The sequence below is a fragment of the Myxocyprinus asiaticus genome, chromosome 7 (genome assembly GCF_019703515.2).
Source record: "Myxocyprinus asiaticus isolate MX2 ecotype Aquarium Trade chromosome 7, UBuf_Myxa_2, whole genome shotgun sequence".
NCBI lineage: Eukaryota > Metazoa > Chordata > Actinopteri > Cypriniformes > Catostomidae > Myxocyprinus > Myxocyprinus asiaticus.
This window is the reverse complement of record NC_059350.1, coordinates 47,347,600-47,360,910: the sequence shown is the minus strand read 5'-3', so window position 1 is coordinate 47,360,910 and position 13,311 is coordinate 47,347,600. Positions and strand designations below refer to the sequence as shown.

The 13,311-nt window shown below is 36.2% G+C and overlaps 1 protein-coding gene across 2 annotated transcripts in view; it reads left to right on the top strand.

The window, feature by feature from the left end:
• Positions 1 to 12,985, top strand: part of gpc5a (glypican 5a) — a 263,163-nt gene extending 250,178 nt beyond the window's left edge. For both annotated transcript variants that reach the window (XM_051702186.1, XM_051702185.1), the window contains one exon: positions 12,160 to 12,985. In XM_051702186.1, coding sequence (XP_051558146.1) covers positions 12,160 to 12,302 — 143 coding nt within the window. In that variant the 3' untranslated portion in view covers positions 12,303 to 12,985. The remainder of the gene's footprint in view (positions 1 to 12,159) is intronic.
• Positions 12,986 to 13,311: the final 326 nt, after the last annotated feature.

Genomic DNA, 13,311 nt, shown 5'->3' with positions numbered 1-13,311 from the left:
TTGTTCTGCAGGTGTACGATTGACAATGGTTAACAATCATACACATGCATTTACATTTAACATTTATTCATTTGGCAGATGTTTTTATCCAAAGCGACTTACAAAAGAGGAATACGTTATAAGCGAATCATAAGGAGACAATGGTACAAAAAGTGTCATATTACAAAGTTTCACTAGCATCAGAATAGTAGTATTTATTATTTTTGTTTTTTTGTGACTGGTTAAGTGCTCATGGAAAAGATGTGTTTTTAGCCATTTTTTGAAAAAAAAAAAAAAAAAGAAAAGTGAGTCAGCTTCACGGATGGAGTTGTGAAGGTCATTCCACCAACGTGGTCAGTGAAACCAAAATTCCGGCAAAGTGTTTTGGTGCCTCTTTGTGTTGGTACAATATGGCGCCGTTCCTTAGCCGACTGCAGGCTTCTGGTGGGAATGTAGCTCTGCAGAAATTATTTTAGGTATGCTGGAGGAGACCCAGTGACTGTTTTGTATGCCAGCATCAGAGCCTTAAATCTGATACGCGCATCAACCGGCAGCCAGTGAAGAGAGACAAGGAGTGGTGTAACATTCGCTCTCTTTGGTTCATTAAAGACCAGACGTGCTGCTGCATTCTGGATCATTTGCAGGGGTCTATTTGCGCATGCAGGGAGGCCTGCAATGAGAGCGTTACAGTAGTCCAGTCTAGATATGACAAGTGACTGGACAAGAAGTTGTGTGGCATGTTCAGAGAGGAAGGGTCTTATCTTCTTGATATTTCTTCATCTTCACATCATCTTTGTGATGTGGTCTGTGAAATTTGCAGAATGCAGAATGATAACCATAGATATACAATGATAACTAGAATGATAACCATAGATATACAACATGCATAATGATAACCATAGATATACATATGTAGATACCTAATTTGGCAGTTTCGGATACGTCAACCGCTGCACCATCTTGGAACGGTCAACAAGGAGAGCTGTTTGAATGCAAGTGAATGGTGAAGAAGCCTCAGACCGCTGCATAAACTGCTTTTGTGTGGAAACAATTCATCATGTAATGAATTGACTGACTGGGTGCTAATTTTCCATATGTTGACCATGATATATTCATTTGTAGAGGACTTTATTTGCAGTTTGCTATAGGGAAGAAAAAAACCTGTTTTAGAAGTGAAGCCCAATGTTTATGGAAAATCATGTAGATACCTATGATAGATAAAAACTTGTGTTTACAGCATTTAGACTGTCCTACAAGCCTCGCTAGCAGGTCAGTGAACCAGGATGTTAGCGTAATTTTCGGTAGTCGGTACTACTGATCAGGGCTTGACATTAACACCTGCCAATCCGCCAAAATGCGGGTAGATGTCGGGTATGCTGGGTAACTCCGTCTCCCTTACCAGCCACTATGGTGGGTGGCCACAGACAAAACACATTTAATTGTATTAATCTCACGTTCAGTGCCTTATAAGCAGTAAATATGCTTCTCACATCTGACGCGCATCTTCGCGGGGTGAAAAGCGTGATTTGCGGGAACCGCCACAGCGCACATGTGCTCCAGAGACAGAGCTCAGTGCAGAGAAACACTTGTGTGATTCGGTCGGGCTTCGATATCGTGGCGGCCGGCAGAGACCACAAAACTAATCTGACGCATTTGAATTCTACTGAGAGAAGTCGGACCTCTCAATCTCCCAGACAGCCCTGATATTAAACAGCACTGACAAGGTAAAGAGACAACAGTGTGAGACAACATTGATTACAAGGTTTTTGAAATACTCTTCATCATCCAAACTAAAATGCTTTTAATGCAGTAACACTAACTGGTACTATATATATATATATATATATATATATATATATATATATATATATATATATATATATATATATATATATATATATATATATATATGTGTGTGTGTGTGCAGAAAGTAAGTCCATAGTTTTCTTTAAAACCCAGAATTCCAAAGCTATATTATGAAAAACCCTACCGTTGTGTTGCAGGGACAGGTGTATTTTTCAACATTAACACAACTTAGAAATTTAACCGATAAAGCGCCTAGTGGACAAGCATGTCACAGTGAATGTGTCGCAGTGAAGTGTAAAGACAGAGTAATCTTGTCGACCTTCCACGCTGAGTGGCGTTTGGATGCATTCATATTGGCAATTGAATATATATGCTATGAGTCACAGTCTGTTGAACGTTTGCCAGCTGCCCACGAGAAAGAGTCAGCAGCGTGGCTCTCAGCCCAAAGCCAGAGCGTGTGAACACAAAGTCAGTGATTCTAATGACCTTAAGAGAACAGCTTGTCAGCAAGGCTAGTTCCCAAAGCAGAACTGCAGATGTGGCATACATTAATTTTTTATTGTTTTTTTTTTTTTTTTTTATTGCAATATTTTATGGTTTGTTTTGTGTACTTTCACAGTGGAAATACAACTTAAAAAAAAAAAAAAAAAAACATTCTTGCATCGTTACTCTTTAGCAAAGCTTTTTATCCAAAATGAAATGAAAAATATAACAATTGAGGATTAATTTCTTGTATGTACTGTAAAAGCAGTTAAAACTTCAGTGAAATATATCTTTAAACAAATAGTTCACCCAGTCATTATTTACTCAACCTCATGTCGTTCTAAACCTGTATGACTTTTTTTCTTCCGTGGAACACAAAAGGAAATATTTAAAAAATATTCACGTCTTTTTCGCAATGTAATGAAAGTGAGTAAATCAGTTGCATAATCACTGATCAACTCCAGTATACGGTGTACAAATCAAATATGTTGATTAATAATATTAAACCTCTTTGGTTCTTACACATCTTTTGACCAAACATCATGACACTAGAACCAATGAGATTTTATGTTATTGATGTTTGGCCATATTTGATTTGGGGTTGATCAATGATTTGATTTGAGAGTAAATAATGACTTAAATTTCAGTCTGTTCATCAAATTGATTGTATATGGCTTCAGGAAACTTAAAGGAATATTTCACCCAAAAATGAAAATTTTCTCATGATTTACTTACCTTAAAGCCATCCCAGATTTGAATGACTTTCCTTCTTCAGCAGAACTGAAATGAAGATTTTTATAAGCACATTTCAGCTCTTTTTGTCCATACAATGCAAGTAAACAGATGCCATCAGGCTTCTGGCTGTTTGATAGTCCAAAAGGCATATTTAGAAGGATGGGTTAAGAACTGAGAGGCCCATGGGCCGGTACATCATGGAGGCCCCACATGACGTGTCACGTGACTACATTCACCTTTATGCACTACAGGACACTTGCCAGATTTGGTTGGATTTTTCAAATTGATGGAAGAAAAGTTTGGAGCAATGTCTTACATGGCCAGTAATACAGTATGTACTTTTTAATTGTGAACCGATCCAAAATTGTGCATTATTAATAGGGATGTGCATGGTATTCAAATACCAAAATCAAAATTCAGTTATTCTGCACGTTTAGAGGTCTTCACCCCGATCTGAGTCCGACATACCTACAGGTTTTGGGCCAGGTTCAGGCCAGTTTTTCAAGTAGGCTATAGGGCGAGTTACGGGCAATACGTTACAGTATTAACGAGACACCTGTGTTCTGTTTCACCATTTGTTGCACTGCATCAAGCTTTTTCAGTGCTGGTGTCACAAATCGACATTCTGATGAAGTTCAGGTTGCAAAGAGGATTAATGTGACTGTTACACATGATACCAGAATGTTTTTCACCTGGCAAAGTTTCAGCGCTTGATAAACAGTGAGTGTTTTTCGCTCTTTTGCTCTGGTGTGCAGACAGTAATTGCACAAGTTAAATGCTGAATCATTTAAAAATCAAAGCATCCGGAAGAAGTCCTATAATCTGCTGTGTTCGCTGCCTCATGGAAAGTGAACCTGCCCGGGCAGAATTACGCATTTTCCATCGATTAAGAATAGGACTATTATGTTGCAGGCAGTGACAGAGATTATTTTTGTTTGACTTTAATGTGATTTTATCATTTGAAGATCTATATATATTGTTCTATTTAGGCTTATAGCTCACTGTGCTCTTCATTCTCTGCTAATTTAAGATTGTGTTTGACGCATCCATGACAATAAACGTTCTTTATTACCGATTCCCGACAAATAACAGAATAACCGTTCGTGAACTCTCGCGGTTAATCAAATATTACAAAAGGTTACCATGCACATATTTAGAGTATTAAGGCATCTTTCTCTTCATCATTAAACATTAAATGCATGCAGGACTTAAAAATTTTAAAGTCCTCTATACTGTTGCACAAATTCAGTCGCTTATATGAACCATCAGATTTGTACACAGCCAGTGTAATCTGCACCTTATCTTTGTGTTTGGAAGCGTTTTGTAAATCAGAAGCTGTTCTCTGTAGTCCTTCAAATAAACGCACTGAGCGTGCACTCGAGTGTCTGTGCTCGCGCTGCTGTCGTCCAGCACGCATTCGCCCAAACAAATGGTATTTCACTTAAGACTGACATTTATGTGGAATTATAATAGATATCACTAAATAAATAATTTATTTAGAGCTCGGGCCCTTTGGGTTTAGAGGCCCCTGGGCAACGGGCCAATCGGCCCAGTGGTTAATCCATCCCTGCGTATTTAGGCAGCATAAAAGTAATCCACACGACTCCAGCCGATCAATTAAGGTCTTCTGAAGCAAATCGATAAGTTGGTGTAAGAAACAAATCGATAATTAAAATGTTTTTAACTTTAAATCGTTGCTTAGGGCCAGTGCTGTTTGAAATGACGTAACTCTCGCATGGCGTTCGTTCCTCTGTTGTATACAAAGTGTGCACTTCCGACTTCTAGCATGACGCTTACGCCACATGATGCGTCGACTACTGGCAGGAAGTGATTTTTTTAAAGTTAATACAATTTCAATTATCGATTTGCTTCAGAAGACATGAATTGATCGACTGGAGACATGTGGATTACTTTTATGCTGCCTAAATATGCCTTTTGGACTGTCAAACATCCAGCAGCCTGATGGAATCTGTTTACTTGCATTGTATGGACAAAAAGAGCTGAAATGTGCTTATAAAAATCTTCATTTTGGTTCTGCTGAAGAAGAAAAGTCAAACACATCTGGGATGGCTCAAATTATATATATATAATAAAATACTTCATATAGTATTTATTGTTTGTCATTATTCACTTTCATTATGTGGCAAATGTAATTTAAAGATTTTTTTTAAATTATATTTCATTTTGTGTTTCATGGAATCATCATCAGTCAGTTTGTTTATAAAGCACAATAAAAACAACACAGATTGACCATTGTATTATATTATATTATATTACTTGATACATTGCACTAAACATACATATATATATATATATATATATATATATATATATATATATATATATATATATATATATATATATATATATATTTTAGATACTTTATTACCCAGCTCTATTGAATACTTGTATAATTTTCTTTAATGACCATTGTCCCAAAAGCGGTGGATTATCCTGCACACTCTCTAAAATGGATTATAAATTATTACTTGAATCACAACAGAGTTGTATACCTCAACTGGTATGGAACATGATTTCTGAAAGGATTATGCAGTTTATTTCTAACTATTTTGGGTCAATTACTCTTGTATATCATTATGTATACAGTTATGATATTTATTTCCTGTTTGTGCTGTGTTACATGCCAAGAGGTTGAATTTCTTCCAAGTTATTTAACAGAAAATGTGAATAAATGCATTCAGATGCACTAAGAAAAAAAAATAACTCTTGTAAATGATATTTTCACAGCTGGAAACATTTACATTACTTTTGTTTTTCTATCCAATGCCCTTTTTGAAATAACCGTAACATCGCAAACATGAGGGTGTTGCTGTTAAATGCGTTGTTTGTTGTTTGTTTTTTTGTTTTTTTTGTGTTAAAATACATTTTCGTATCCATGGCCAATTGCCAGTGACCAATGTTGTGAGTCTGTTTTTATGACCAATAGAAGAGCGGGAGTGTTTTTTTAGAAACACGTTTGAAAACTTTGCAGTGAATTTAAAAATAAACATTTTCATATTTCATTTTTTTTTTTTATTTGTGTTACATATAGCAGTGATTAGGCAGTTTTATTGAGTTTTTTTTCCTTCACGGTTTTTGTGTCATTGATTATTTTTCTCAGAGGCCTGAAAGATATTTACCTTCCATTGATTTTACATCAGACTCTAACTTTGTCTTTGTTGTTATGCTGACCTGTTCTGGACTAATGCTCATTTTAGAGCTAGGGTAAAACAGACACATTTGTTTGCATTTCTGTCTCAGCTGAGACTTTAGAAAATGATCTTTTGGGGCAGGAAGACTGTCTTGTTCCTTAAGACAACTCTGTCAGTATAAAGACAAAGCAAGGTTATGTTACAAGGTTTAATGATTTTTTTTTTTTTTTTTTTTTTTTACTATTATATCATTTTTTATTTTCAGGCTTTGCCACATAGATTTAAAGAAGAAATAGTACAGGTCATTTTTGGGCTAATAGGGGGGGAAACTTAAACCATGTGTCATCCGTAAGTCCAATGGTTTATATTGAGCACAAGTACAAACCGCTAAACAAATTGCATTTGATGTAAATTTATAAATATTAAGGCTGTCGATTTAACACATTTATTTAGTGGGATAAATGATTGTAAAAATGAATGCTATTAATCTGCCCTCTGATAGTACATACATTCCATAATAAGGAATTTTCCTACCCTTGGGACAATTCAAGCTTGAAGTAGCCATGTTTATAGATATTTTGATTATTAAATATTGACTTATCTTTATTTGGGCACCTATTTTGGCAAATATCAATATATGCGATTATTTGTGATTAATTACGATTAACCCTTAAACTCTGTTGGACCCGCCAGCGGAGGGCGCTATATCACAAAAAAATAAAATAAAAAAAAGGTTTAACTTAAAACGTTAAAGTTTCCATATTCATAAGTCAGGCATATGAGGTATCATTTGAAAGCTTAGAATCTGAACTATTCAGAGATAACCATCACTTCTGCATTTCTGTTAAATAACATTTAAAATAACAAAATAAGTCCTCAAAATATTTGCGTTGAAAATGTAATAAAAGCGAAATATTTATATGAACATAAAAGTCTTTCACAAAGCACCTAAATGGACCAATCAGCTATTTTTCACTTGTCTGTGAGATTGCTTGGCTGAAAAATCCAATGTAATATCTTAGATGTCCAGAACAAAATATGCTATCCAGCAGCAAAATCATCCTAAACAAATCATCAGAAAAATATGTTTTCAACTATTGATGATACGATGTTACATATCATCACAAACGATAGGATCTCAGCTTTCTAATGACACTTAAATTGAGCTTCTAGTCCACTCAGAGGCCGAGATATTCAGTGAAATAATGAGGGAGGTGCATGAACTGAAAATTAGACTGAATGTCTATGGACGAGCACATCTGTGAGGGCTAAAATGTGTTAGAGCGCCACCTACATTTCAGATCTATATACTGTGAAAAAATATTATTTCTAGTGCTTGCTGCCATCTAGTGGAATGAAATAAGACTTTTCAAAGTGCGGTAAAGTGAACAGAACCAAAATAACATAATAATATTAAAAAAAATAACAAAAAATGATACCAATTTTTTGCAATTAGTCCACATGAATGGTGAGCTTTTAAATTTGAGTGTGAAAAATTGCGGGTGGGAACCCAAAAATGCACCAGAGTTTAAGGGGTTAATTAATCAGCATATTGTAATCAACTAGATAAAAAATTATATTGACTGCCCTAATAAATATATAAATTGTACGTTTGGTACTTTGTAAAATTGTAAATGTGATACACCAATTGATTAATGGTTGGCATCATTTAGTCTATTTTTAAATGTACTAACCAAGCCGAGCTAAATTCTAATTGGAATGATATTGATTGGACACCCTTTAACCAGGCACAGAGATCCATTTGTCAGTATTCTACTTCCTGATCTGACTGCATATCTTTACCTTCTGCCTGATATGCATTCCGCTCCTGTAGAGAATGTAATCAGCAGTGGCTTGCAGATTACAGGATGCCAGTCATTGGTATTCCTGCATCGGTGCGTGCTGAAACAGATAGAGGAAGAGATACATCAGAGGAGATGGGCCATCACTCTTGTTTTCTCCCCATAATGGGGTCTGACACGGCTCCATAGGGACAGAGTAATCAGGCCAGTGCTCACAGCGTAAAACACAATGACCAACACAGCTGCACAGCAGTCATGCATGATGCATCAGAGCTACAACTTAAGAGAACTGGCCATGATTTATACTGCCGTGCAAAGGCGCAAAACTCTGTAGCTACATATAATGTCAAAATTTAGTTATGGACGAAAACAGGTCTCATTGGGGCTGTTCACACCAAATGTGTGTTTGCGTCTGTCTGTGTTGTTTTTCATTTGTTTTCCAATGCAAACATGCAATAAATGGACGTTTTCGACCGTTGTTCTCATGCAGAAATGCCACATTTACACAGCGTGTTAAGTTAAAAGAACTTTAAGTTGATAAACCTGCGTTCTGTTCTATTTGTTGTGCTGCGTGTTGTTTTATTTTTGCGTTTGTTTAGAACAGCCCCTTTATTATGATCTGTCCTGTGACAGTCGGGTTTGGCTCAAATATGCTCTGATTTAGAGAAAACAGAGTGTAAAAACTGCAGTAACTACAAAATCAATACCCAAACCCCAAACTGTTTTTTTTTTTTTCTTTTCAAGGCATTATAGTGGCTCCAAAAAGTATTTGGGCAGCTGAGTCACCCTTAAAAATACCTGAATGCCATTGCATTAGATGGCAAAATATGAGCCAAATGTCGTTTATTCGAAAGATACGACTTGCTCAAAAAATATTCCACGAAATTGTGTTTGATGTAGGTTTAAAATGATTAAACAATAGATATACTGTTCAGAATGAAAACGAAAAGTAATCAGGAAACTTTTTGGTTATCAAAAATTAGCAGAACATGTCCATAGTTAATGTGATGAACCACACGTGCGGTCACTCTAGGAAACCAGTCATTGCAAAAATGGCTTAGAAAAGTGAAGAATAGTTTGTTTGGCATCTCAAGTAAATGCATCTTGTTTTAATGATGTTTAAATATTTTTAGCCAAAAACAACACAAAAATAATGATTACGAATTAATTTTTTCCATTTACGGTATGAATCTGATTTAGAATCACTTTAATAGGCCCAAATTGGATGTCAGTAATCTGATCTCATGTGTATTTTTGCCATTTACACCATCATGAAAGTTCATGTACCCCGAAAGACATTTATGCATCAATTCAAATGTGTTTATTTTTTCCTGCGGCGCTACTGATACCACGTTGTTCGAGCAACCACAGAGACATGGGTTCTTGTCCCATGGAAACAATGAAGTTAATCAAATATGCATTCCTGTTGACTGTATTGTACAACTAAAAAACACAACTCACTTTTATCACCCCTTTGTGGACTTTTCACATGGAAACTGGAGCTCACACGTTCCCATACGTTCAACAACACTTCCAGCATCGACCACTGGGGGCAGTGATTAGAATTTCAGTAAGTACAGATCGATATCAGCTGAATAACTTTTTACCTATTATTGCGAATTTAGAGTATGATCAGTCTGTTTACACGCATGCAACAAGATCTGAGCTGTCATTATGTTCTGAAGATGTAGCAGAATCAAGCAAACATTTGTGGTGTAGCTAAGACGCTCGACCCATGCTGTTTTACTTTGTTCATGTGTACCCTTACACCTCAAACAAACCTAGATAACTGGGGTGGACTTTGAACAGCGTGCCAGCATGGTCTAGATTTGTACTTCTACTCTTACGTCTGTATCTCATTGAAGGCGTTCTGAAGCTGTGCAAGGATCGATGTCTTCAGTCGAACCAGCGTGCTGCCAAATGTCCCACGTGGCTCTGATCAGGCCCTTTAAAATGACTGTCTGGGGGCTTGACAGATGTGAATCAATACCTGATTAATTTCAGTCCACACAGATTTATTTGACAAAAGCTCACACATGATTTGTGGCACCTTGAGGGAAAGATGTCAACAGTTTACGTCTGAGATTCAGACTTGAATCACACTTAAAGGGATAGTACACCCAAAAATGAATATTCTGTCATAATTTACTCACGGTCATATCGAATAAAGATCTTTCACAATATGCTTTGTTTGCTCTTTGAGTATGTAGAGCCCCGTTCAAACTTGATAAGTCGCCTCCTACTGCGTTATTAATAGATTATTGTTAGCCAAAGACATTCAAACATCTCAGAGTTAAGATAAATATTCCCAACCAGTCTGATGCCAAGAAATGCAAGAAATCCTTGTCAAGAGTAATTCTGGAGAAAATGTTAAATACATAGCATGTACAAACAAAATATTTCATATTTGAGAGTTCTATTGTTAAGACCAGGATCCGACTAGGAGACTCTAGTGGTTTTTGGCTTGAAAATGTTCCTCTGGCATGAGCTATGGGAAACTATGTATTGTTCAGTTTCTTATATATACATGGCTCCTGCAATATTCATTATGCACATAAACCCCAATGGACACAACATTCTCAGATTTTGTATGAATTCTGTGTTTGGTTTGACTTTAAGTTGAAACTGCCCATTATTTTTGTTGAAAAGTGGTTTCAAGTCGCAACTAACCAGTTGTATGACTTTGTAAGATACACTGAAAATGATGCTGCCTTCAAGATATAATCGAAATGATCATATTTACAAGATGATTGCGACCAAAATAAGCACATTTGCATGCACACCAATACGCTGATAACTCCCCAAAATCAACTTATTCAAAAAAATCCAACAACGCAAGAAAACTGTGATTACATGAGATTCGAAATAATTAGTTTATTCTCTGCTTTTGATGGCAAAACGTAAACAGTAATGCGCACAACACTTGTGCACATTTGGTAAGGTGGTATGAATGCTCAATGCAAAGCAAGATCTGGTTAATGGACAAAATATCTACCTGTGTCAAACGTTTTTTGCGTAAACCGTTTATGACCCCAATAAATAAAAATGGTTGAAGGTGTTTACATGACCGTACACATTTTCTACCGTACATCATTGAGCATGTTTACACACACATTCTTACAGCGATTATGCTTAATAAGCCAACAGCATGTGTGGTCATGTAAATGCCTTAAACGGTTTTACTTTATCGGAGTAAGGTCATAAATGGTTTAAGCATTTTATTTTACGGTTTATGATCAACACAGGTAGATTTTTGCCCATTACCCCGAGTTTGCATTGCATGTAAACACCTTTACCGGCATTCTTACCAGCTTATCCAGTGTGTGCAAGCATTGTTATGTTTTGTCGTCAAAAGAAGATAATAATCCGATTATATCAAGTCTCATGTTAACGCGGTTTTCTTTCATTAACTGATTTTTTAAATAAGCTACTTTTTGTTTATATTGGCGAATTGGTGTGCATGTATACACGCTCAGTGATGCACTTTTGAGATTCACTTGAGGTTCCCGAAGAAGTGAAGATAACACCGATTAGCTTGTTGCAAGTTACGTCTTTATACACCTGATAATGGCTAACTAGGCTAGCTAATAAACTGATTACATTTTGTCAAGCTTTATCGCGGTTCATCAACAGTATACAAATTGTGTACAAGCTTAACTGCACAGTTAACATTCACAATGAAAATTTAATTATGACCAAAACGAATAGGCTTCTAACATGATCATACTGTTGACATGTCCCCAACTCAGAAAGTTGGAAAAAATTCCCACTCGTAATTACGACCTTGTGTTGCCGTTCTTGTGTACTGATCTCGTAATTTTGATCATTCTTACATTAATTGAAAGCATTAATATTTACAAACAAACTAAAGCCATGGCCACGCTAATCCATTTTCATTTTCCTAACAACATTGTTTTCCAAAGTATGTGGTTATGGATAGCATTTCTGCAAGTGTCTATTTTCGGTGGAGGAAAACACCATTGGATGAGAGGGGTAAACTGCAGCAAAATCAATTCCTTTTTATCTGAAAATGTATTAGTGTGGAAGTGGCCTAAGTAGGAATTTAAAAGTTATGTTGACTTGTTTTTTTTTCTAGTTCATCTTCATTCCACATCAAATTGAAAACACATGCCTTGAATAAACCAATGTGATCAGTTTATGTCTAGGGGAATTACTCTCATTTTTTCTTTTCTCTCTTGCAGTGACGCCGGAAAATGCCGACAATCACAGATACCATCACCCACAAACAAAGGACTTTGATCGGACGGATTCTGGCACAAAAGTAGTGCAAAATCTCCCACTGACTCTCATGTTGATATGTGTATTTGCACTGTTGTCATGGTAACATTGAACAACTGGGGTAACCCAGTCTGAAGACTGCTTTTTCCCACTGTTTATTGGAAAGCAAAGAAATGTGCCAGCTTTTAAAAAGTGGAATTTTGAAATTCCAGTTTTTACCGAATGAGAAGGTCCTCTTGACTTGAAGATACTTGGAACGTAAAAATGGAACATAAAAAGGCAAAACTGGCATTGATGGCATTGAGGACTATGTTTAAAAGGAAATTAACTGAGAGTGAATCAATTAGAGCAAAGCTCTCCTTTCATAGACCCTTTTAATTTACAAAGAGTTTCTATATTAAACGTAACAGGCTACTAAGAAATACTGCAAACGTTTCACACTGCCTTGAATAATGTGCTTTCTACAGGGTTCAAAATAACACTTTCAGAGAAAAAAAAAAAAATGTATTCTTTAATGATGTATGATGTATTCAAAGAATAGTTCTGAGCTGAAATGAGCGTAGCACACATGGAACGATGCAATATTTCTGATGCCACTTACTGCTTTTGGAATACTTCTTGGTACCATGTACCTAAATTACCTTTTTTTCAACATCTTGTTTTTAAATGTACTGTTGTTTCTTTTCATTTGAAATCGCGTACAACGCACCTTAACAAAATGCATTAAGATTTACAATGTATTTATTCTTGGTTACAGAGTGACATTAAACAGATCTAATAAAACTAAATGCCCCACCCACATGAAGTGTACATTCTGTAGTTAAATAATGCAACCACTTTGCAACTGTTACTAATACACTATATTGCCAAAAGTATTTGCTTACCCATCCAAATAATTGAATTCAGGTGTTCCAATCACTTCCATGGCCACAGGTGTATAAAATGAAGCGCCTAGGCATGCAGACTGCTTCTACAAACATTTGTGAAAGAATGGACCGCTCTCAGGAGCTCAGTGAATTCCAGTGTGGTACTGTGATAGGATGCCACCTGTGCAACAAGTCCAGTCGTGAAATTTCCTCGCTACTAAATATTCCACAGTCAACTGTCAGTGGTAT